Raw genomic sequence first — 25,128 nt, forward strand, 5'->3', positions numbered from 1 at the left:
TCCATCAATCACTTTCCTTCCTAGTTTGTCATGTCATTGCTTCCTTCGTGGAAAGAGTTTTTCTTGCCATACATCAAGTTTCTTGTCATCTGGCTACTCCTTTGTCATTTTTCCATGCTTCGGAATACTCTTCTCATGGATGCTTCGTTGTACTTGCTTGTTTACATGCTTCGACCTAGTAGCCCATCATGAATTCATCTTGATATTGCTTCAACCTTGCTTTTTCTTTTGCTGGATGGCTTCTTCATCACAACATCTTCATAGAGTAGAATCAGTTATCTGCATCTTTTATATCTCCAAGGCCTTCATAGGTGTCAAGCGTCCTTCCTTTCTTTATCAAATTTGTCCTGCCTTCTTTCGGGAGATATCTTCAAAATATCTTGTCAAATAATGATTCTTTGTGATCATGGTGTTCTTCACATGCTTGATCTCTTTCTTCATTTGCTTCTTATTAGATAGATAGATCAAGCATCTTATGCTTCTTGTGAGAGCATTTCTTCACTGGTTGCTTCCTGGACTAGTCAGCATTCCTTCTTGCTTCGTAGACAGCAATCTTGTACTCATTACGTGAGCATATTTTGTTGACCTTCATTGCATTGTAGTACATGCCTTCAAGCATGTTCTTGATGAAAGAGATTATTTTCATACTTGATCATGTTATAGAACTATTCCCATGACTCAATAATATACAAATGATAACATGAATTAAACTTTGATGCATACATACCTCATACTTTGGTGTGGCCCTTCTTACTTCATATTAGCTTGCCTGCATATCATCCTTTTTTTGAATCTCATGAATGTGATTCATTGCATTGTAGTACATGCCTTCAAGCATGTTCTTGATGAAAGAGATTATTTTCATACTTGATCATGTTATAGAACTATTCCCATGACTCAATAATATACAAATGATAACATGAATTAAACTTTGATGCATACATACCTCATACTTTGGTGTGGCCCTTCTTACTTCATATTAGCTTGCCTGCATATCATCCTTTTTTTGAATCTCATGAATGTGATTCCTAATGAGGCATCTACTTTGGTTCATGAACCTTCTTTTGGTTGAAGAAAATGTAACTAGGTCCGATATTTATAAATGTAATTTTGATCTTTGTACTTGTCAAGAAAAAGAAACTATTATTTTTGTAAATTATGAGAAAATATTATTTTTGTAAATTATGAGAATGAGTTTCTTGCTCATTCCCTAGGTTTAGGAAATTCAAACAGTCAAAGACGTGTAAAGAGCTCTTCTCGAGCATATATGTAAATGAGTCTACCTAGTGACGAGTTTAGCCCCAAGACCAAGCACAATCCTCCAAGATGAGCACAAAAGAAGTCTGCGAGTAAAGCGAGGCAAAAGGCAGTCATGTCGGCCTAAAAGAATTAACTTAACTCATGTTAGTTAGATTTTAATAGACACATCTACTCATACTATCATGTCGGCTTAATAGGTGGACGAACTACTATAAATACCCAACTGTAATTTTCGTATAAACACAGTTCAAGAGCTCGGATGTCTCTGAAGTTTCGTATGGAGTGCAAGGGTACACCATTTCGGATGGGTACAGATCAACATCTCTGTATTTCGGATGTGTACAGATCAACATCTCTGTATTTCGGATGTGTACAGATCAACATCTTTGTGTGTTTCGGATGGGTACTCCAGAAGGAGAAAACACAGCCATGATATATTTGAAGATCCCTCAGCGATGTACTCTCAGCATACTTCTGTCTCAGTATACATGTCTCAGATTAATTATGATTCAACAGTGATATACTCTCGGCATAACTAGACACAATGGCAACCATGGAATCAAGGTCAAGGTCACGATGAAGATCCAAGTGAAGACAAGGTGTGTTAATCTAGGTTGTCATTGATGTCAATAGTTGATCGTTGATATAGCAGTGAATGGATGGAAAATATTCTTGAAGATGCAAGAAGATGACTACAACTCTTATTTAAATTGATGAAGTGTAAATCATGCCTCTTGATGACATCTCTATGATAAAAGACTACATAATGACCTATGTGGACCATGATGATGACTTAGGTGGACTACACTTGGAAGACTGCCTATATGACATAAACATGATGACACCACATGATGACAAACCTCCAATATGTTGAAGGAAACAAGGTGATGAAGAAGGCAATCAAGGACATGATGATATTGACCCTATATTGAAGAAGGCAAGGACATGATTAAGAAGACAATCAATGAAGAAATCAATATATGAAGAAGCCCAACACTCAAGGCATTTTTCCCTGCCCTCATTTCTGCACTAATAATTAATCAATGCCATTAAAAATTAGTTTCTACTACCTTAGAGGCAAACTTCCTTGATGACACCTACACCATCTTGTAAAGCATAAGTTTGCCTTTCTAGTAAGCTATTACTTGAGCAAAATATCCTAACGATGAGGGAGAACGAGATTTTACAAGTTTAAGGCAAGCTTCTACCAGTTAGTCGACCTAAGCCTAAACAAAACTCGTGTAGGCTTAACTAAAAGATGTGTCTGTTCGTTTCATGCACAAATATATATATATATTGGAGGTCCTCGATGTCTTTAGAGATTAGGGTAGTTCGGATTATAGAAGGAAGAAGATATAGCAGTTCACATCTCGTGAACAGCAAGAGCACATACTTCTGAAAGCATACATTTATCTCTGTGGAAAATTGTGGATTAGGGCTTGGTGAGTCAACATCCCGTAAACAATATGAGGCACACATTTTCTAAAGGATTTGTCTTTGTGAGAACTGCGGATTAAGGGCTCTCAGACTGTGCACCAATCAACACGGAACTGTGCACCAATTAACACGGAACTATGCACCAATCAACACCAAATTGTGCACCGAACAAGGATACACCAACCTCAGATTGTTGGTTCACTTTGCAGACTGGACAGGATCACATGGTACTGAATGTGTGTTGGAGTATGAGCCCTCGGACTGTATAGAAGATCAGAGGCTCGGACTGGTGTAAAGTTGTGGTTCCTATGGATCAGTTGAGACAGTGAGCAATAGTGCCTCGGACTGTGCATTAACACAGTGCTCGGACATCTGTGCACAAACCACTATTTCGAACTATGTCATCATCACCCTTGTGATCCCATTAGCCCAAACTGAGATTTTGGCATATTCTATTGACAATGGCATTGTTGGACTACAGTATCTCCTCTTGAACAGTGGCATTGATAGATTGTAGTATCCCTTGGACAATTGGATCGCTGAACTATGGTGCGGTATGGTGTATAAATCCTTGTGTAGAAGTATTGGAACAGTTTGAACAGTGGTCTGGTGCAGTGTGGTGCAAGGACATTTGTAAAGAAGAATTGTCACAATCTAGTGCTGAAGTCTTGGTGCAGCAATGGTCCAGCAGTCTTGAGATAATCTGGTGTTGAAATATTGGTGTAGTGTAGAAGTCATAGTGCAAAATGTGGTGCAAACCTTTGGAGATAACTTGAAGCAATTTTGGGACTAATCTTGGACCAGATTTGAAGAAGGTGCAGAACTATTTTCGAGCTGGTGCAGAACTATTATTAGAGCTGGTGTAGAACTTGGTGCAGTTCATTGAGGACATGTTGAAGTGTTGTATTGAAGATCATAATGCAATGTTGATGTCATGATGAGGTAACTTGAAGAGACTGATTGGGTATTATGAAGAATAGTGGTGACACTTTCTGTATGTCATGGTTGTCATTGATGACGACGTGGAGACTACTTGAATGGATAACTGAAGATTAACAGGGCTCGGTGAAGAAGACTTTGGGAGCCATGAAACCAAACATATCTTGACAAAGCAAAACAACAGGATTGGTGTCCTTGGAGTTGGTGCTCCTAAACTCAAGGTTGGTGCCTTGAATAAGATAGGGTCGAAGCCCTAGAGGTCAAAGCCTCACTAAAGTCCAAGTAGGTGCTTGGCACATCCTAGGTTGGAGCCTGGGTGTTTTCTTCTAGGGTTGGAGCCCTACCTATATTGTACTTGATTCATTGTAAAGATTATATTAAAAGCATTTATTTCTATTGTTCATTTTGTGTTCTAAATATAAGTGATCTAACTGGTAAAAGTAACAATTGAAAAGACATACTGACTCACCCCCCATCTCAGTGTTTCCAACAATGTGATGATCCCAGTGAGAGTGCAGGTTATGATCTTGGTGAAGGTATATCTATAGTAAGACAGCCATGATCTCAAAGGATCTAGATGCATCTCTCCTATATATATATGGAGAACTCGTTCAAGAAGCACCTCGTGAAGGTGCAGAAATGTTGCAGCAGTAATGAAGATTTCGGTAATGTAGTAGTGATGGCCTCAGTGATGCAACAATGATGACGATCTCAGCAATGACAAAGAAGAGGATTGGTGTCTTTGTCTTGGAGAGGCTAAACAGGTCAAGGGTCACGGTCTCAGTGTTTGTCAATTGAAATCTCTATAAGAAGAATTACGTGCAGGTTTTCCTCTCCAAGAGGGGGAGGTTTTGGCCCTCGCAGAATGCCAACTCCTTGTGTTCTTGTCTCTTTGTTTTGGTAGCAGTTTGATGAAGCAAACACACACACTAATAATAAGAAGATCAAGCTAAGATAAATTGCAAAAGCACTTCACAAATGGTTATCAAGTCTAGAAGAATCACATTAATCCCACTTGCCCTAGATTGTTCAACATGGTATCAAAGCTAAGGTGCTAAAGTCAAATGAAGGGTAGCAAAATAGACATACAAGGATTTCTCCTCAAGAATATCAAAGCAGGTTGAAAGGATTAAAGGAGCAAGTATACAACAAGCAAGTCAACAATAGTCATGGAGTATCAATTTCGGTAATTACAGTCATGCACTCAACCCATGCTCAGTTTGATGAAGTATGTAAGTGAGCCTCACTTATGAATCACTAAACTTTGTCCATACCATAAAAGAGAGTCTCAGGTATCTATATATATATATATATATATTGCAGAAATAATCCAAGGAGTACCTCTTACAATCCATGATTACTTCACTGTCTCAGTATAGCTATTACATCAAGACAGTTTCAGTGATGAGACAATCTATCTATATAGTGCCACCCATAGTTTAGTTATGTTATTCATGGACAAGTTTGGGCTCTCAATACATTGCCTCTCTACACAATGCACATAGACATCACTGTGTAGTGCCATACCAATATACTTCTCACAATCTCGAATTATGTCTATGATTATGATCTCAATAGCATGGTGCTCAGATCAAAACATTGTATCACTAACATGTCAACAATATGTTGAAGTCCAAAGTACCTCAAAGATGAATTGGGAAGGTCATGAAGTAGTCTCGGTGATGTCAAAACCATTGATGTCATGATGCTAGAAGGCCTCCAAGGAATTCGTGCTGAAAAGGTACTAATGATGGGCAGCTCAAGAAAAAGAAGCATCAAGGTGAAGATCTCCTCTTCACACACCAAATAAGTATCTCTCAATTTTATAATCAAATTTGGTTAAATGATTTCATGATTGCAAGGGGATTTATAAATCAATTAGATAATCGAAAGTCCTTGCATACAATAAAAGGCGGATTTCCATAATCCTCATAGAAAAGCGAAATCATTGATATCTATGAAAAGGTCTATGAAGGTCAAGCATTGTTTGAATCCATCAAGAGATTCATATGATATCACTCAAAAGTCCTCTCATACCTAAATAGCAGAAGATGAGACACAAAGGGAGATATATGGAATGCTAGACATACTCTTGGAAATTAAAGTAAAGAAGGTCACTTAGACCTACTCAATAGTAAAGGTATCAAAGAATGAAGGAACAACTTCATGAGGATCTAGAAAAGATGATGAGACGGTAGTCATCATTGATGAGCAAAGTAACAAATATCAATAAACAAAGAAGGTTACCTCACCCGGCAATTTGTGGTCTCTATGCTAGATAGAGAAAGACAAGTTGCAGTCTATAGGATAAAGGAATTCAACCCTGTGCAGAAAGGAAAAGCAAGGATTGGTCCTCAAGAAAAGGCAAAAATAAGTATAGTGGAGATTCAATGGTATAGAAAGATTTTGGAAGCTCATATCACTAAAAGATAGAGGAAGCTAAAGAAAAGGGCCAAGGAAAGAGGGAGTATCAAATCTCTCTTATGAGTAAGATATTATCCCTCATAAAAGGTTCCTATCATAAGCTCCTAAATCTTGTGTTATAAGATATGACAATGATAATAAGATGCATCATGGCATCATGGAAGCATTAGAAACAAGAGATCGTGATATCACCATGGGAATCATGAAGGACAAAATCCATGGCAGACAAACATGTAGGGTATATAGCTCTTAGGAACCTCAGCAAACATTGAAGAAAAGAAAGGAGTCACCTAAGGCTCATCATACATCAAGTCAAAAAGAAAACATCTGCCAGTTGGGGATATACAAGATCTGCAAAAATTCCCTGATGGAATCCTCATCGTAGGGTTCACTAATCTAGAGAAGAAGCAAGTGTTTCAACAAGAACTCCAACTTATGGAATCCATGAGATAATGGTGTGATGACAAGAAGCAGATCAAGGGATTAAAGATCTCTACAATCAAGGAAGCTACTGGAAGAAGCCTAGATGACCTAAAGGTAAAATGAGGTATGTAGGCGTGTATTTAATTTTATAATGTCATGTCATAGGTTGCAGGTAATATAGATCATCACTTACCTTAAGAAGCATGATCAAGAGAAAAGGATCTCCTCCTTTGAAAAGATGCAGAAAGGCATAAGTCACACTAGATGAAATCAACATAATATGTCCTCATATGAAGCATAAGGTGGTTGACTATAATTGAGAAACTCCGATTGAAAGATCCTAGGAATGGGATGTGTGAGGAAGGAAGAGATCAATATGCAACGTTGATGAAGGTGATCAACATCCAAAAGACCAAGAAGATTTGACTAGGAAATATCCCAGAAGGATATGAAGACTCTAATGAAAGTCTAAAAAAGAAGAAGACCCTTGACAATGGATAACTTTGGGAGATGTGTTAACATGTATGCAGGATGTTGATACCCACATGAAGATGTCAAGAAGAGCAATCCCGTAAGGTACTATTTGATTTAATGTTATGCTTTGATTTCTTGAATAATATCTGGATGAGTTCATGCAGGGCTACTAGAACAAGAGTTGTAAGTACAAGTACAACTAGCATTAATGTGGTGGATGGAAATCCTCGAAAGAAACAATGATGAAGAAGTAGCCATATGACAAAGGTTCCAAATATGTATCAAGAAGGCCACTTTCCATAAAGAAAGGAATGTGACGAACCAAGAAGGAAAGTGATGGATGGCCTATGCCCTATAACAAAGAAGCTCAATTGAATTCTATGACATCAAGGAAAGAAGTTGATCAAGCAGTTGAAGGACCCACGAAGAAGAAGTTGATAATGAAAAGGAGAATCCCTTGGTAAGAGAGAGCTCTGACAAGTCCCTGATCAAGAGGGAGTTTGAATTAAGATCACCCCTGATTACAAAGGAGTGACAATTGTGTTTCTTCCATGTCATGTGTCATGCACTAGACCAGGACCAATAGTCGTAAGTCTAGATGAAGGCCATGAATGGAAATGTAGACACATGGTAGACGCAACATTCTTGTCTTCATTTGGGAAGAAAGAATGGGAGGATTGGGTAATCATCTGGCATCCGATACTCTTTGAGGATGTGTTGGGCATCCAAGACAAGAGTAAGCAAGAGGATAGATATTCTTTGAGGGTCAAGAACCCAAGATAAGAATAGTCCTAGAAGTTAATACTCAGTGAACACCCGGGTGGGTATGTACATTGAGAGACAATGATGAAGGTGTCTATAAATCATTAGTCTCGCCAGCATTGTAGCTCATGGTCTCATGGAGAGATGGAGTTGCTAGTCAAGGCCTTGCACTATGAAAACGTTGATTGATATGATGCTATACATATGGGTTACCAATCCGATTCTTCTTATGAGAAATTCTTCAGATTGAGAATGACCAAGTACCACTATAAATACCTCCCTAGTTAAGAGGGAGTATTGAAGAAAATGTAACTAGGTTCGGTATTTACAAATGTAATTTTGATCTTTGTACTTGTCAAGAAAAAGAAAATATTATTTTTGTAAATTATCAGAATGAGTTTCTTGCTCATTCCCTAGGTCTAGGAAAGTCAAAGAGTTAAAGACGTGTAAAGAGCTCTTCTCGAGCATATATGTAAATAAGTCTACCTAGTGATGAGTTTAGCCTTCCAAGACCAAGCATAATCCTCCAAGATGAGCACAAAAGAAGTTTGCAAGTAAAGCGAGGCAAAAGGTAGTCATGTCGGCCTAAAAGAATTAACTTAGCTCATGTTGGCTCAATTTTAATAGACACATCTACTCATACTATCATGTCGGCTCAATTTTAATAGATACATCTACTCATATTATCATGTCGGCTCAATTTTAATAGACACATCTACTCATACTATCATGTCGGCTCAACAGGACGACGAACTACTATAAATACCCTACTGTAATTTTCGTATAAACACAGCTCAAAATCTCGGATGTCTCTGAAGTTTCGTATGGAGTACAGGGGTACACCATTTCGGATGAGCACACAGTACAGTAATTCGAATGGGTACAGATCAACATCTTTGTATTTCGGATGTGTAGAGATCGGCATCTTTGTGTGTTTCGGATGGGTACTCTAGAAGGAGAAAACATAGCCATGATATATTTGAAGATCCCTCAGTGATGTACTCTCGGCATACCTCTGTCTCCGTATACATGTCTCAGATCACTGTCTCCGATTAATTATGGTTGATTTTCATATTGAAACAATCTTTGTCAAAAGCATGGTTGACCATGGCTAACCATGGTCAACCATGTTTCTTTTATGATTTATAGTATTTATCTTAGCGTTTATAATATTATTCCCTTGGATTTAACAACATTAAACCTGGGGTTTAATATAAATCCCTAGGGTTTATAAGCATGGTCATCCATGGTCCAATGTCACATTATGACAAAGATTTTCTCCATATGAAAATCAACCATAGTCAACCATGGTCCAACATCTCATTGTAACAAAGATTCTCTCAATATGAAAATCAACCATGGTCAACCCTGTTTATTTTAGGGTTTTAGTATTAATCCCTTGAGTTTTTTTATTCCGTTGTGTTTATGATATCAATCCCTTGGGTTTATTAATCTAAGGATTCATATTCCTAGGGTATAATATTATTCATAGGGTTGATAATATTAATCCTTAGGTTTAATATAAATATCTCGGTTTGTTAATCATGGTCAACCATGGTCCAACATCACATTGTGGCAAAGATATTCTCAATATGAAAATAAACCATGGTCCAATGTCACATTGTGACAAAAATATTCTCAATATGAAAATAAACCATGGTCCAACGTCATATTGTGACAAAGATTTTCTCAATATGAAAATAAAAACATGGTCCAACGTCACATTGTGACAAAGATTTTCTCACTATTAAAATAAACCATCGTCGAACATCACATTGTGACAAATATTTTCTCCCTATTAAAATAAACCATGGTCCAACATCACATTATGACATATATTTTCTCCCTATTAAAATAAACCATGGTCCAACATCGCATTGTGACAAAGATTTTCTCAATATCAAAATAAACCATGGTCCAATGTCATATTGTAACAAAGATTGGCTCTGTATGAAAACCAACCATGGTCAACAATGGTCCAACATCGCATTGTGACAGATTGTCTCCATATGAAAATCAATCATGACCTAACGTCGCATTGTGACAAACACTGTCTCCGTATGAAAATCAATCATGGTCAACCATGTTTATTTTAGGGTTTATAATATTTCTCTTAGGGTTTATATACCTTGGGTTTGTAATATTAATCCCTTGGGTTTATAATCCATTGGGTTTTTAGTATTAAGCCCTTGGGTTTATTAATCTAAGGGTTAATATTCCTAGGATGTAATATTACTCATAGGATTTATAATACTAATCCTACGATTTAATATAAATCCCTAGGGTTTATAATCATGGTCAACCATGGTCCAATGTCGCATTGCGACAAAGATTGTCTCGCTATGAAAATCAACCATGGTCCAATGTCACATTGCGACAAAGATTGTCTCGCTATGAAAATCAACCATGGTCCAACCACGCATCGCGACAAAGATTGTCTCGCTATGAAAGTCAACCATGGTCCAACGTCGCATCGCGACAAAGATTGTCTCACTATGAAAATCAACCATGGTCCAACGTCGCATCGCGACAAATATTGTCTCGCTATGAAAATCAACCATGGTCCAACGTTGCATCGCGACAAAGATTGTCTCAATATGAAAATCAACCATGGTCCAACGTCGCATTGTAACAAAGATTGTCTAAATATGGAAATCAACCATGGTCAACCATTTTCAATCATGGCCAACTATGGTCTAGTGTCACATTATGACAAAGATTGTCTCAATATGAAAATTAGTCGTGGTCAACCATGGTCCAGTGTCACATTATGACAAAGATTGTCTCAATATGAAAAGTAGTCGTGGTCAACCATGGTCTAGTGTCACATTATGACAAAGATTGTGTCAATATGAAAATTAGCCGTGGTCAACCATGGTTAAGTGTCACATTATGACAAAGATTGTCTTAATATGAAAATCAACCATGGTATACCATGGTCAAATATGTTTATTTTAGGGTTTATAATAGTCGCATTGTGACAAAGAGTGTCTAAATATGGAAATCAACCATGGTCAACCAAATATTGTCTCAATATGAAAATTAGATGTGGTCAACCATGGTTCAGTGTCACATTATGACAAAGATTGTCTCAATATGAAAATCAACCATGGTATACCATGGTCAAATATGTTTATTTTAGGGTTTATAATAGTCGCATTGTGACAAAGATTGTCTAAATATGGAAATCAACCATGGTCAACCATTTTCAATCATGGTCAACCATGGTCCAATGTCACATTATGACAAAGATTGTCTCAATATGAAAATCAGTCCAGTGTCACATTATGACAAAGATTGTCTCAATATGAAAATCAGTCCAGTGTCACATTATGACAAAGATTGTCTCAATATGAAAATTAGTCCAGTGTCACATTATGACAAAGATTGTCTCAATATGAAAATCAACCATGGTATACCATGGTCAAATATGTTTATTTTAGGGTTTATAATAGTCGCATTGTGACAAAGATTGTCTAAATATGGAAATCAACCATGGTCAACCATTTTCAATCATGGTCAACCATGGTCCAATGTCACATTATGACAAAGATTGTCTCAATATGAAAATTAGTCGTGTTCAACCATGGTCCAGTGTCACATTATGACAAAGATTGTCTCAATATGAAAATCAACCATGGTATACCATGGTCAAATATGTTTATTTTAGGGTTTATAATTTTAATCCCTTAGGCTTAATATTATTCCCTTGGGTTTTAATCCAAGGGTTTATAATATTAATCTCTTGGGTTTATTAATCTAACGGTTCATATTCCTACAGTGTAATATTATTCCTAGGACTTATAATATTAATCCTTGTGTTTAAAATAAATCCTTTGGGTTTATAATCATGGTCAACCATGGTCTAACATCACATTATGACAAAGATTTTATAAACATGAAAATCAACCATCGTCCAATGTCACATTGCAACAAAGATTGTCTCGATATGAAAATCAATCTTGTTCAACCATTGTCTCACTATGAAGATAAACCATGGTCAATGATGGTCAACCATGGTCCAACATCGCATTGTGAGAAAGATTGTCTCAATATGAAAATCAAACATGGTCAACCATTTTCAACCATTGTCACATTGTGACAAAGATTAAATCATGGTCCAACTTCACATTGTGACAGCCATGGTCAACCATGGTCAACCATCGCATTGTGACAAAGATTGTCTCAATATGAAAATCAACCATGGTCCAACATCTCTTTGTCATAAAGATTGTCTTGATATGAAACATTGTCTTGATATGAAAATCCCATGGTCAACCATCGCATTGTGACAAAGATTGTCTCAATATGAAAATCAACCATGGTCCAACATCTCTTTGTCATAAAGATTGTCTTGATATGAAACATTGTCTTGATATGAAAATCAAGCATGGTCAACCATGGTCCAATGTCGTATTGTGACAAAGATTGTCTCAATTTGAAAATCAACCATGGTCTAATGTCACATTGTGACAAAGATTGTCTCAATTTGAAAATCAACCATCGTCAACAATGTTTATTTTAAGGTTTATAATATTTAATTTTATATACATTGGGCTTATAATATTAATATCTTAAGCTTTATATACATTGGGTTTATAATATTAATCCCTTGGGTTTAATATTATTCGCTTGGGTTTATAATCCCTTGGGTTTTTAGTATCAATGACTTGGTTTTATTATTCCCTTGGGTTTTTATTATCAATCCCTTGGGTCTATTAATCAAAGGGTTCAGATTCCTACAGTTTATAATATAAATTCTTTGGTTTTATTGATGCCTTGGGTTTATAATATTAATAATCGCTTCCATATATAATATTAATCACAAGGGTTCTCAATATTAATCCCTTGGGTTCTCATTATTAATCCCTTGGGTTTTTAATATTAATCCCCTGGGGTCATTAAGCCCTTAGTATTGTAATAATAATCCCTTGGGTTTATCAATCCCTTAGTTTTATAATAATAATCCCTTGTGTTTATTAATCTTAGGGTTTATATTCCTATGCTTTAATATTAATGCTAGGGTTCAATGTTATTCCCGTGGGTTTATAATATTAATCCTGAGGTTTATAATATTAAGATTAATGTTTAATATTTATATTAGGGTTTATAATATTTAGCTTAGGGTCAAACATTGTCGACCATAGTAAGTTATGGCAACCCATGGTCCAACGCGACATAGTGACAAAGATTATCTCACTATGAAGATCAACCATGGTCAAACATGGTCTAACGTCATATTCTTAGAAAGATTCTCTGAATATGAAAATCAAACATGGTCAACCATGGTCACATTGTGACATAGATTGTCTCATGGTCCAACGTCACATTGTGACAACCATGGGGAACCATGGGAAACCATGGGCAAACGTCGTATTGTGACAGTCTGAATATGAAAATCAAACATGGTCAACCATGGTCACATTGTGACATAGATTGTCTCATGGTCCAACGTCACATTGTGACAACCATGGGGAACCATGGGAAACCATGGGCAAACGTCGTATTGTGACAAAGATTGTCTCAATATGAGATTCAACCATGGGCAAACATCACATTGTGACAAAGACTATCTCAATATGAAAATCAACCATGATCTACCATGGCCCAACGTCACATTATGAAAATGATTATCTCACTATGAAAATCAACCATGATCTACCATGGTCCAATGTCACATTCCGACAAAGATTGTCTCAATATGAAAATCAACCATGATCTACCATGGTCCAACGTCACATTCCGACAAAGATTGTCTCAATATGAAAATCAACCATGATCTACCATGGTCCAACGTCGCATTGTGACAAAGATTGTCTCAATATGAAAATCAACCATGATCTACCATGGTCCGACGTCGCATTCTGACAAAGATTGTCTCAATATGAAAATCAACCATGATCTACCATGGTCCGACGTCGCATTCTGACAAAGATTGTCTTAATATGAAAATCAACCATGATCTACCATGGTCCGATGTCGCATTCTGACAAAGATTGTCTCAATATGAAAATCAACCATGATCTACCTGGTCCAACATCGCATTCTGACAAAGATTGTCTCAATATGAAAATCAACCATGAGATTGTCTCAATATGAAAATCAACCATGATCTACCATGGTCCAACGTCGCATTATGACAAATATTGTCTGAATATGAAAATCGACCATGATCTACCATGGTCCAACGTCTCATTGTCACAAAGATTGTCTTATTATATGAAAATTAATAATGGTCCAACGCCGCATTATGGCAAAGATTGTCTCGATGTGAAAATCAACCATGTTTATTTTAGTGTTTATAATATTTGTCTTAGGATTTATATACATTGGGTTTATAATATTAATCGGTTGGGTTTAATATTATTTCCTTGGGTTTATAATAATAATCCCTTGGGTTTTTAGTATTAATGCCTTGGGTTTATTATTCTCTTAGGTTTATAATATCAATCCCTTGGGGTTATTAATCTAAGTGTTCATATTCCTAGGGTATGTTGAAAAATGTGTAACTAGTTTCAGCCTTCATAAGTATGAAATGTACTAATGTGTAACTAGTTTCAGCCTTCATAAGTATGAAATGTACTCTTGTAAATAATAAAATGAAAAAGAAATTATTATCATTGGAGCATGGGTTTCATGCTCAAGTTATTTTAATTTATAGGTCAAACACCCATTGAGTGCTTCTAGGGTTTGTCCTAAGTTTAAGAGTCACTGTCATATATTGAAGACCCTATGGTCACATTGTATCTTGTAAAGAAAAAATTATTTTTGTCTTTAGTGTCGAAATACCTCCAAGATCAAGTTGGTCTAAGGAGTTGTCAAGTCGGCTTACATGAAGAGCCACGTCCACCCTTAGAAGAGCCTACATATAGAGAGGACCTCGTCCTCCATTAGGCACACTCACTCATCTCATTCTCTATGTGAAGAAGAGGAAGAAAGATGTCGAAGAAGAAGGTACGAAGAAGAGGAAGTCGAAGAAGTCGAAGTGCTTGGGCTAGATCTATCTCTCTTGTGAAGTCGAAGTTAGGGTTTTTGTGTTGGATCTATCTCTAGTTCAATCTTGTAGGAAAGAGAGAAGGACAGGCAAGCAAAGGTCACTTAGGGCACCTCACTAGTTGCTAATTTTAGGCAACAATGGTATGTTCTATGCTTTAGAGCAATTTTACTTCAATTTCTTTACTAGCCCAATATCAATATCTAGTTTAGTAATCACATCAACATGATAGTAAAATGCAGATAGAACATAAACATAAACAATAGAAGACAAGCCAAGACGAGGACAGAAGATGTGGCACCAGCCAGGGACAAACCCCAATGTGGGGAAACCCTTGATCAAATCTTCTTTTAGTCTTCAATAGTTCAACAGAGAGAGATAGTACAATTTACAAATTCTGACAATTTATAATCGCAGCAAAAGAGCCCTAACTAGAAAAGTCAACATTGGTCAACAGGGCATATTTGACCCTCAAAAGATTCGGTAACATTCAGTCAACTACGGCATCTAAACAGCAAAATGAAACAGCCCTCAAAACAATCAAATTCAGCCCAGTCAAAGTCTAGTCAAATAGTCCACCTGCAATCATCCCTAACCACAGTCAAGGAATTGCCTCGATCTATGTGCCCAGAAATGCAGCCTGCTAGGATAGAAATAACCCTCACAAAAACGCAGTCAAACAAGTCAACGCAACCCAAAACAATGTTCTAGAAATTCGGTCAAACCTGGTCAACGTCCAGAACCCAAATTTAGTTGTCCTTTCCTTGCACGTGTGGAGAGATGAGCTGCCTAGAAATCCATACCCAATCAGAAGAGGAGAGAGAGAGATGTGTGAAGATGAGTGTCCAAATGAGGATGAGGCATCATGTATTTATAAGCTAACGTTGAGGATGAATAGACATGATTGTTGGGCTTATAAGCCTACATGAGTTTGTTGGCCAACCTTAATAATTTGTCCATAATCAAAATAAATTCATAACTTCATTTGTACATATCAGAATCAGATGATCTCTGGATCAATCCTACACCTCTCGGAGAGAGGAATCCAAGCAAAATATCAGTTGTCATAAATAAGATGACCCATGTGGAGTTTGGCCCTACTTTCCAATTTTAATAGTCCCTCTCAACTAGGGAGAACTCCATCTGCCAATCTGTACTATCTTTGCCATCAATGCGCTGCTTTTCTCTATTGAACTGTGAAGAAGAAGAAGTGATTGAAAATGTATCATACCATTCTCTACTGACTCGAAGTCAATACCAATCCAAAGAGAGTGTCCCATACCACTCTTACTAACCCAAAGTCAGTTCCAATCAAAAGAGAGTGTTTCATACCACTCTTACTGACCCAAAGTCAGTTCCAATTGATCCCAGATCAATATCAATCATCCTAGCATAGGGAGTACGGTAGTACACGATGCATCCATCGGTAGTACTATGGTCCCTATCCTCATTTTCCTACTCATTAACTAGATGAGAGGTACTTCCCATGAGTCCCAGACTACATGGGTAGGATGTCTCAGCAGTAGAAGGATGAACCACTCGTCCTGCCTACATGTCGCTAAGGGGTATCACAGGGGAAGGATGAACCACTCACCCTGTACATAGCAAACCACTAGGGGAAGGCTGGACCACTCACCCTATGGTTTCTTACCGCTCCAAAAATTACCCCAAGACCCCCAGAGCTCCTAGAGCTCAATGTCCATCTCATACAGGACCCTCATAAGAGGGTCTCTCAACGACTCCAAGTCATTCTCGTAACGCCAAGAATTTGACCTTCCCCAAGGGCTTTGTCAAAATATCAATGACCTGCTCATCAGTCCCAATGTGATGGAGCCTTATAGTTCCTCATTGTACCATGTCCCGGATAAAGTGGTACCTGATATCTATATGCTTGGAGCGAGCATGAAACACAGGATCCTCTGATAATCGGATCCCACTCTGGTTGTCGCAGAGGATCACGGTGGTATCCAACGCACGTCCAAACAGCGCACTGAAGAGCTTCCTCAACTAGATAGCTTCACAAGAGGCCATACTAGCAGCTATGTATTCAGCCTCAGCGATGCTCAAGGCAACCGATTTCTGCTTCCTTCTCATCCAGGATATCGAAGCAGAACCCAAATAAAAATAGCATCCAGAAGTGCTCTTGCGATCCACCACACTACCAACCCAATTAGCATCAGAATAACCATGCAGCCTCACATATCCAACAGTGTATCTCAGTCTATGAGTGATTGTGCCCTGAAGATATCTCAGAAGATTCTTCGCGGCAATCCAATGTATATGATGAGGCTCAACCATGTATTGTCTAAATGTGTTAACTGCAAAACATATGTCCAAACGGGATTTCACCAAGAACATCAGTGCTCCTATGACTTGACGATACTCAGAAGCATTTCCCAATTCAGGTCCAGCAACACTACCACATAACTTCTTAAAGTTAAGTTCCATCGGAATAGTCATAGGCTTGCAATCCAGTATCCCAAATCTTTACAATGTCTTCACAACATATTTTCCTTGAGAGAGGAAAATTTCACCTAGATTTTCCTAGACCTCCAACCCTAGGAAATAGTGCATCGGTCCTAGATCCTTCATCTCAAATTCAGAAGCCAACTCCCTGTTACATTTGTGAATGAAAGGGTCTGCACCTATCAGAAAGAGATCATCCACATAAAGTACCAATATGAGAGGTTTATTATTTTCAACCTTAAAGTAAAGGTTCGGATCGGCTTCACTTCTAGTGAATCCTAGCTTCATCAGATAGCTATAGATCCTCTCATACCAAGCCCAGGGTGCTTGCTTCAACCCATAGAGAGCTTTCTTCAACCTGCATACATGAGATTCTCAATCATGAACCTCAAACCCCTTGGGTTGTTCCACATAGACTTCCTCTTTGATTGAACCATGCAAGAAAGCAGTCTTGACATCCATCTGATGTACGTTCCATCCTTACGAGGCAGCAAGGGCTATGATCGAGCGGATGGTGGTGTATCAAACAACAGGTGCAAATATCTCATCGTAATCTATAACTTCCTTTTGAGAGAAGCCTCAAGCAACAAAGCGAGCCTTGAACTTTTATGCACTTCCATCAGCTCCATGCTTGATTTTGTAGAGCCACTTAGAGGTGACAACCGATTTGTCCTGGGGTCTAGGGACGACATCCTAGACATCATTCTGCATAATCGACTCGTATTCTTCATTCATAGCATCTTTCCATACTTGTTGCTTCACGACTTCTTCTAATGATGAAGGCTCATTTTGAATGATAGTGCTCATGACAGTCAAATATCCTTGATACCTGTTCGACATCTTGCTTTCACGGAAAGTCCCCCTTGGTGCAATGTTCCTCTCAGCATCTTCGAGATTCTCCCTAAGCCATGAGGGTCTCCTTTTGGAGGAGGGCTCATGAGGAGGAGGATCAATAGGATCCATAGGTTCATCAACATCAGGCATCGATTCGTCCTGTTTGTTTTCACCCTGATTTCCTGTGTCAGTTTCTTTGTCCTTCCTTAGGATAGAGGGTTGTTGATCTTCCTGAGGGCAATATCTTCGTTGAAGGTGACATCATGACTTATCTCAACTTCCTTTTGACCAGCCACATATATTCTATATCCCTTAGAATTTTCACTATGGCCCACAAAGATTCATTTCTTCCCAGATGCACCCAATTTGTTTATTTTCTCTTTCTACACATGAAAATATACGGGACTTCCAAAAATTCTAAAATGAGAGACATCGGGTTTCTTACCAATGAACATTTCTTCGAGAGTCTTGGAGTCCAAAGATTGATGAGGGCATCGGTTTTGAACATACACGGCGGTATTTGCAACGTCAGCCCATAGAAACTTCGGAAGGCCTTGATCATAAAGCATGGCACAAATAGTTTCTACAATAGAGTGATTCTTCCTTTCAATCACACCATTCTGCTTGAGAGTTGTAGTCTCCCTCTTCATGACAGCTTCTCTGCAATAATCTTGGAATTCATTGGACTCGAACTCGGTCACATTATCAGTCCTCAATATCTTGATTTTCTTCTTGAATTGGTTTTTGATCAAAGCTTTGAAGTGTCGGAACCAGGTCAACACTTCATCCTTCTTCTTCAAGAAGTAGATCCAAGTCTTGTGAGAATAATCATCCACAAAGGTGAGATAATATAAGTATCCTCCCAAGGAGTTGACGGGCATCATACCAGATATGTCGAAGTGGATCAATTGCAATATGTTTGTTGTCTTTCTATTACTTGAGGGGAATGGTCCCCCTGTAAGTTTTCCTTCAGCACATCCCAGACATAAACCTTCATGCTCTACTTTGAACTCAAGCAAACTTGTCACCATCTATCTCACATCAAGTAGGGCCTTATAATGAAGATGGGCGAACCTCCGGTGCCATAGTTCAGATTGTAGAGATGTGTCGTAAGACATGGCTCCCAATGGACTTCCTCCAACTTGATACAAAGTGTCAACCCTGGACCCAAGAGTAAAAACATCTTTGAAATTTCTTTTCCAAACACGTACCTTTCCATCGATAAAATCCACCTTGAATCCACTGTCTTCCATTGCTGAAAGAAACCAGGTTCTTCTTGAGATCAGGTACATATAGTACTTCTTGCAAATGAATAGCGTTGCCTTGATTCAATTGAAGGGTAACATTCCCTACTCCCTTCACGGGATAGGTGGCATCGTCTCCAAGGATGATCTCCAAGTTTGTCTCTTTTTCTATTAGATTAGAGAGGGCTTCCTTGTATCTGGTGAAGTGCATTGAGGCACCATTATCAATCAACCAATTTCCCAAAGTGTCTCGAGGTAGTGGAGAGGGCTAATATAAGATAATACTCTTTTTTCTTATTGTTAACAACATTTGATTCTTCATAGCTGGAGTTCCTTGATTTCTTGGAGGGTCAACTATTTCCTTGATGTCCCGCATTCCTTTTTCCTTTGCCATTTGCCCTGCCATTCCTTTGATCGTTGTTGTTGAAGTTGCCCCTGGAGTCATTATGATAGTCATTATCTCGACGTGTACCCCTTCTATTAGGACACTCCCTTGCATAGTGGCCAAACTTATTGCAAACAAAGCATCTTCCCTTCCTTTCATTTTTGAATCCCGGTCTTCCTTGACTTTGCTTCTTTGAACCTACATTGTTCTTCCTCTTGGCATGAGCGGAGAATGTAGTGGGGTTGCTTCTATTAGAAGGCATTTCTTGCTCCACCGTTCTTGTTTCTTCTTGAATGCATCTCAACATCAATTCTTCAAACCCTAGAATTCAATCATTGTTGAGTATAGTGGTTCTAAATACATACCACTCAGGTGGGAGTCCTCCAAGGGTGGTGAGAGTGAGTTCCCTATCAGGGATGACTTCTCCAATCGAGAGTAGATCATTCTTGATCTCAGTAATCCTCAATTTGCTCACTATTTTTATTTTCTAGGGATTTATTTCCTTTTGATATTTTTGTCATTTTTTCTCATATTCATTTTTTATCCCTTTTTATTTTTATTTTCATTTTCTTCATATTTATATATATATTTTTAATTCTTTCTTTTCTTTTTGACATGTAAATAAATGTAAATGTAAAATAATGTTGCAACGGTTTGGATTGATTGAACTGTAAAGAACGTCATAAAAGGTAATTGGCATGCATTCTAAGGTAAGATAAAGCGCCATAACGATAGATTGTTTATGTGGGGTGTGTATCTACAGTGTTTAGTAGGTAAAAAGTATGATAGGCAAGTGCAGGTAGAGTCTAAGCAAGCTGGTAAATAAAATAATATTTATTATTAAGATTATTGCTATTAATTAATATTGCTACTATTATCAATTAATAATATTATTAAATTATTAATATATTAAAATAATAATATTAATGTTGTAATAATTTTTTTGTAATTTTATTTTATTATAATATATTTATCAACGGCTTGGTAGATACAAAAGAAGCCTTCGGCTATATCAACCACATTAATATTTTTATGTGTGCGTACTAGTTATATATATTTTATTCATAACATTGCCTTCCCCTTTAGAAAATCGTTGTCCTCAAAGCTTGCTAATGAAAACGCTTGATCTCTTTTTTTGTTTCGAATGTCTTCTTGTCTCAGAACTGTCATCTTCGTTGACACAAGACGATATGATCCTCTGAGTCATAAACAAACTTGTCCAACTGAGAATGGATCTGACCATCCTAGATTAATCTTTTGTGTGGTTATTGGAAACTTGAGATGGATTTTTATCACAATATTGAATTGTGGTGACATTAATAGTCTTCGGAATATAATTTCGTTGTTTTTGCTTTGAGAGATACAGATATGCAGACAGATTGAGTTGTCTTCTCTTGTGATTCGGATGTCAATAAGGAGTTCTTGAAATTTGATTTCTCCTTACTCTATTTGTGGTGATTTCTTGGTTTATTGAAGATATTTGATTTCTTTCAAGGACAGAGGTCGCTTGATTATTTGTGAAATCTTCACTTGAAATTTTTGTTACTTCAACAACTTCTCAATACATCTTCACTTCAACTCGTTTATCCTCTTCTTGAGTTGTGATATTCACTAGATCAATATTCGTTCTTTTATCTTCAACTTAGATTGTTACTATTGGAGACTTCAATACTTCTTCTTGAATAAGTTGTTATAACTTGTCATTTAGTGATTTCTTGTCATTTTTAAGTTTCTTTATTTGCATAAGAAGGTTTTGATTATGATTCCTTAGACATAAAACTTCTTCTTTTCTGATTTGTTGAATTTATCCTTTATATCCTTCTCGTCTTTTAAAACTCATATTTTCTGTAATAATCTTTGATTAAGGTCTTTTAAGCACAAATTTTCTTCTTCTTTCTTTGATAGATTCTTATTGAATTTCTTCTCAACACATTCATTTTCTTTTCTAATCTTTTCTTTCTTTCCTTGGACTTTTTGACCTTCGCAAGTCATTTTTGGGTATCATCCCTTAAATGCAAAACTTCCTCATCCTTTTCTATTAAATTTTGTTCTAGTTTTGCAAGTTTTTCCTCTAGTTGTATCATTTACATCAGTTCATTACCTTGAAATTCTTCTGCATTAAATAATTTTCCACATGTTGGACAACATAATTCGCATTTTTTATGAATCCATGGATATTCAATGCACATTTTACAAAAAGGACATTTGGTCCAAAACGTATAATTATGTATCGAATCCATGGTTCCTTCATTCACGTTCGAATTAGCCATTTTGTTTATTCGAAATGAACTTAGGATTAAAGGTAACCCTCATTTTTTAATAAGATGCTCTGTTAAAATATAAAATATCTTTAAAATGTCATAATGTACCACGTTTGAAACCCTCTTGCACCTTTTTTTATCTTCCTTGAAACTTAGAATTCACCATTATATCTTCTTTTATTCCAACAATTATTTAAAGCTTGATTACTTCTAAGTTCTATCTTTGAGAAAAAATTACTCTCTTACTTTTCCCAAAGAACCCTTCTTCTTTTTTTATAATCAAATTAATCTTTTATTCACTTTTATATGTTATATGTATGTTAATTTGCACTTTTTAAACTGTTGCTTTTTTTATTTTTTAATTACTTAAAATATCCTTAGATTTTAAACTTCCTTCACCTTTCTCCAGATTGACTTGAAATGTAATATATCAATTTGTTAACTAAAGGATTAATGTGTGGAATAATATCAAACGTTGTATGGACACGACAATACGAAGGAATGTGATGGTCCTAGCGACTAGTTGCTATATGGACTCTAGCACTAACGTATGTCCCTTTCTTCCTACGACTGAAATTAATCAGTTGTTCATAACTATTATTGCTTTGTATGTTGGATGGCTTAAGTAACAAGCAACTCAACTATGTGTGGCGGATTTTGATATGGAAGTCACAAAAATAACGTTGAATCAAGGTTTTTGACCTATAAATTTCTTTTCTTCTAACAACTCAATTCGTGACTTATGGTTGATCCCGAATAGCAATGCTATTTGACTATTAGCGGTCGATAAACAAAGAACACTAGGACACAGTGGTAATGGTGGTCGCTGTAATGTCTGAATGTTTTTATAGTGATGACAACTACTCTAGTCGATGGCAGCGGTGTTGGTCAACATTGGTAGCGATGGAGTGTGTTCAGGACAAGGACTCCAATCGTAGCAGCGTGGACGGCTGAAGTTGTGGGCTGCGGTGACAGACTGCGGCTCAGGCAATGACCAAAATGCTTGCGCAGCAGTAGCGAAGAATGGTGGTTGTTGGTGGGACGACAGGGGGGAAAAAGTGGATTAACACAGTAGCTAACAGACATGTGAGGTCATAATTGAGGACGATGGGACAAGCGACAACAGTGTAGAATCGGGAGTCTGTGGTGATGGCAGCTACAACTGGACTCAGACGACAGCAACAGAGTCTAGCGGGGCTTCCACCTGTGTACTGTGGTTGTTATCGTTGCAGCTCCGATCAGTTTCTTTTTTTATTATTGCAATTATATTTTTTTATACATTTTTTTAATATTTTTCTTTTATAATTTTTTTTTTGTTCTCACAATTATATCTATACTTGACTGTTTTTTCCTATTTTCTTTACTTCTCTTTTTTTAATATATTTTTTAACCCTTTTTTTTAATATGTGCGCTTTTTCTTTTTTCTAATATATTCTTTTTTTTTCTTTTCAATTGCCAAAGACCTGACGACGAATCCAGCAGAATGAAGAAGCTCCAGTTATCTAGCAAAACGCTTGATCACAACGACAACGATGTTGACGGATAGGTTGATGGCCAAAGCCCAGGATTAGATTGCCTCTGAAACCAATGTTATGGACAAACTTCATAAGTGTAACAAAGTACTCAGAAGATCTAGTATATGTAAATATCCATTATAGGATAGTAATATTTATATAGAAATATACAAAAGATATGATTTGATGATTGTTACAAATGAGGGGGCATGCTTATATACCTAGGCAAGTGCCTTTTCATGACTAGTCATATCCTTAGAGACATGCCTCGTCAGTAAATAGTTATTTTTTAATTAATTATTATTACGTTTATTATTTATTTATATATTTATATATATTATTCATAACATTTATCTTGTACGCAGTGGTACATTGTGTTGTCATTTGACATTCATATATCATTTGACATGACTAATGCATGACAAGAATCTCATTACACACTTCTTCATGCCATTGGATGTTAAAAGAGATATTTGACAACTTTGTTGTTTCGGGACTTTTCCTTGATGTCATTGGAACCCTCGCCCATTTTTCTCTTCTAGATTCTCTACGGTTCAATATCTATTTTGGGTCTTGACACTCTCTTTGTACCCTTTATTTCTTTTACAGTTGTCATAGAGATGCTTTAGCACTCTCCCATTATATACTCATCTTTGTATTTTTTTATTGTTCCATTGGCCATTTATGACCACAAATAGACTTCAATATTTAAATTATATCATATTCTCTGACTCTGATGGTGTGGCCATGAATTTTTTTGTCACATTTTATGATTGCATTGATAACACAGTTGTTTGAAGTAATATAATGGAATACCCTTGCACAGGATTTCAACCTTTCTCATATTTTGGATAATCTTCATGGTTAGCTAGTCCATAATTGTCACCACAACCTATCATAGAGGAATATTCTAATAGATATACACAAAATAAATTCTTCAAACAAAGAGTATATAAAAGATAACTCATACTGGATATATAGTGTCATAGATAACACATTTATGTTATGATATAGAAAAACAAAGATACAAATGCAACAATTACCTCGAGGCAAGCAATCTTGAATTCATGAGGAGCCCTTCGTATCACTGCAAACAAGGTTCAAAAGTACATCTCATTCAAAAATAGATTGGATGATCTTAGATAACAACAACGATGACGGTCCTCTTAACTTATAACAGGTTAAGCTCTCCTTGTCCTTGTCCTAAATTGAATAAAGGACAAGTTAAGCTCTCAACTTGATTGAAGCTATGAAGAAGTTACATAATGCTTTGGACCATACTAAAAGTTAAATCCTCTACACTTTACCAGCCATTAAACAACAATTAGTTACCACAAAAGTTATGTATGGCACACAAAATCATATGTTAAAAATTAAAACAACATGCTACAACTACTTATACAAAAACTTATAAAAATTGCTAGCAAAGAATCCCATATTGAACAAACCTCAATGAGCATTCAAAACAAAGTTACCACAGAAGAAACAAAGCAGATATACCTTCAGAAATTCCTAACTTGTAAGGTCTAACACAATCTTAGAGTACTTGGAGACTTTTGAGGAAATAGATGTTTCTAAGTGGGAATGAAAAAAAGAGCTAATTTGTGAGGTTTAGTAGTGTTTTGGGTATGCACATTCTTACATTTCCCACCAAAGCAAAGGTATGCACATTCCACCACAAATATAAGAAATCGGGGGGGGGATGCCTTTT

General features: G+C 36.9%; 1 protein-coding gene across 4 annotated transcripts in view; it reads right to left on the bottom strand.

The window, feature by feature from the left end:
• LOC149262857 (uncharacterized) overlaps positions 1-25,128 on the bottom strand; it is a 292,938-nt gene that overhangs the window by 94,337 nt on the left and 173,473 nt on the right. For all 4 annotated transcript variants that reach the window (XM_089425323.1, XM_089425317.1, XM_089425315.1 and 1 more), the window contains one exon: positions 24,461-24,504. In XM_089425323.1, the coding sequence (XP_089281449.1) occupies positions 24,461-24,504 (44 nt within the window). The remainder of the gene's footprint in view (positions 1-24,460; positions 24,505-25,128) is intronic.

The sequence above is a fragment of the Pinus tabuliformis genome, chromosome 6 (genome assembly GCF_031772625.1).
Source record: "Pinus tabuliformis cultivar Carrire ecotype Pingquan chromosome 6, CPIR1, whole genome shotgun sequence".
In the NCBI taxonomy this organism is placed as follows: Eukaryota; Viridiplantae; Streptophyta; class Pinopsida; order Pinales; family Pinaceae; genus Pinus; species Pinus tabuliformis.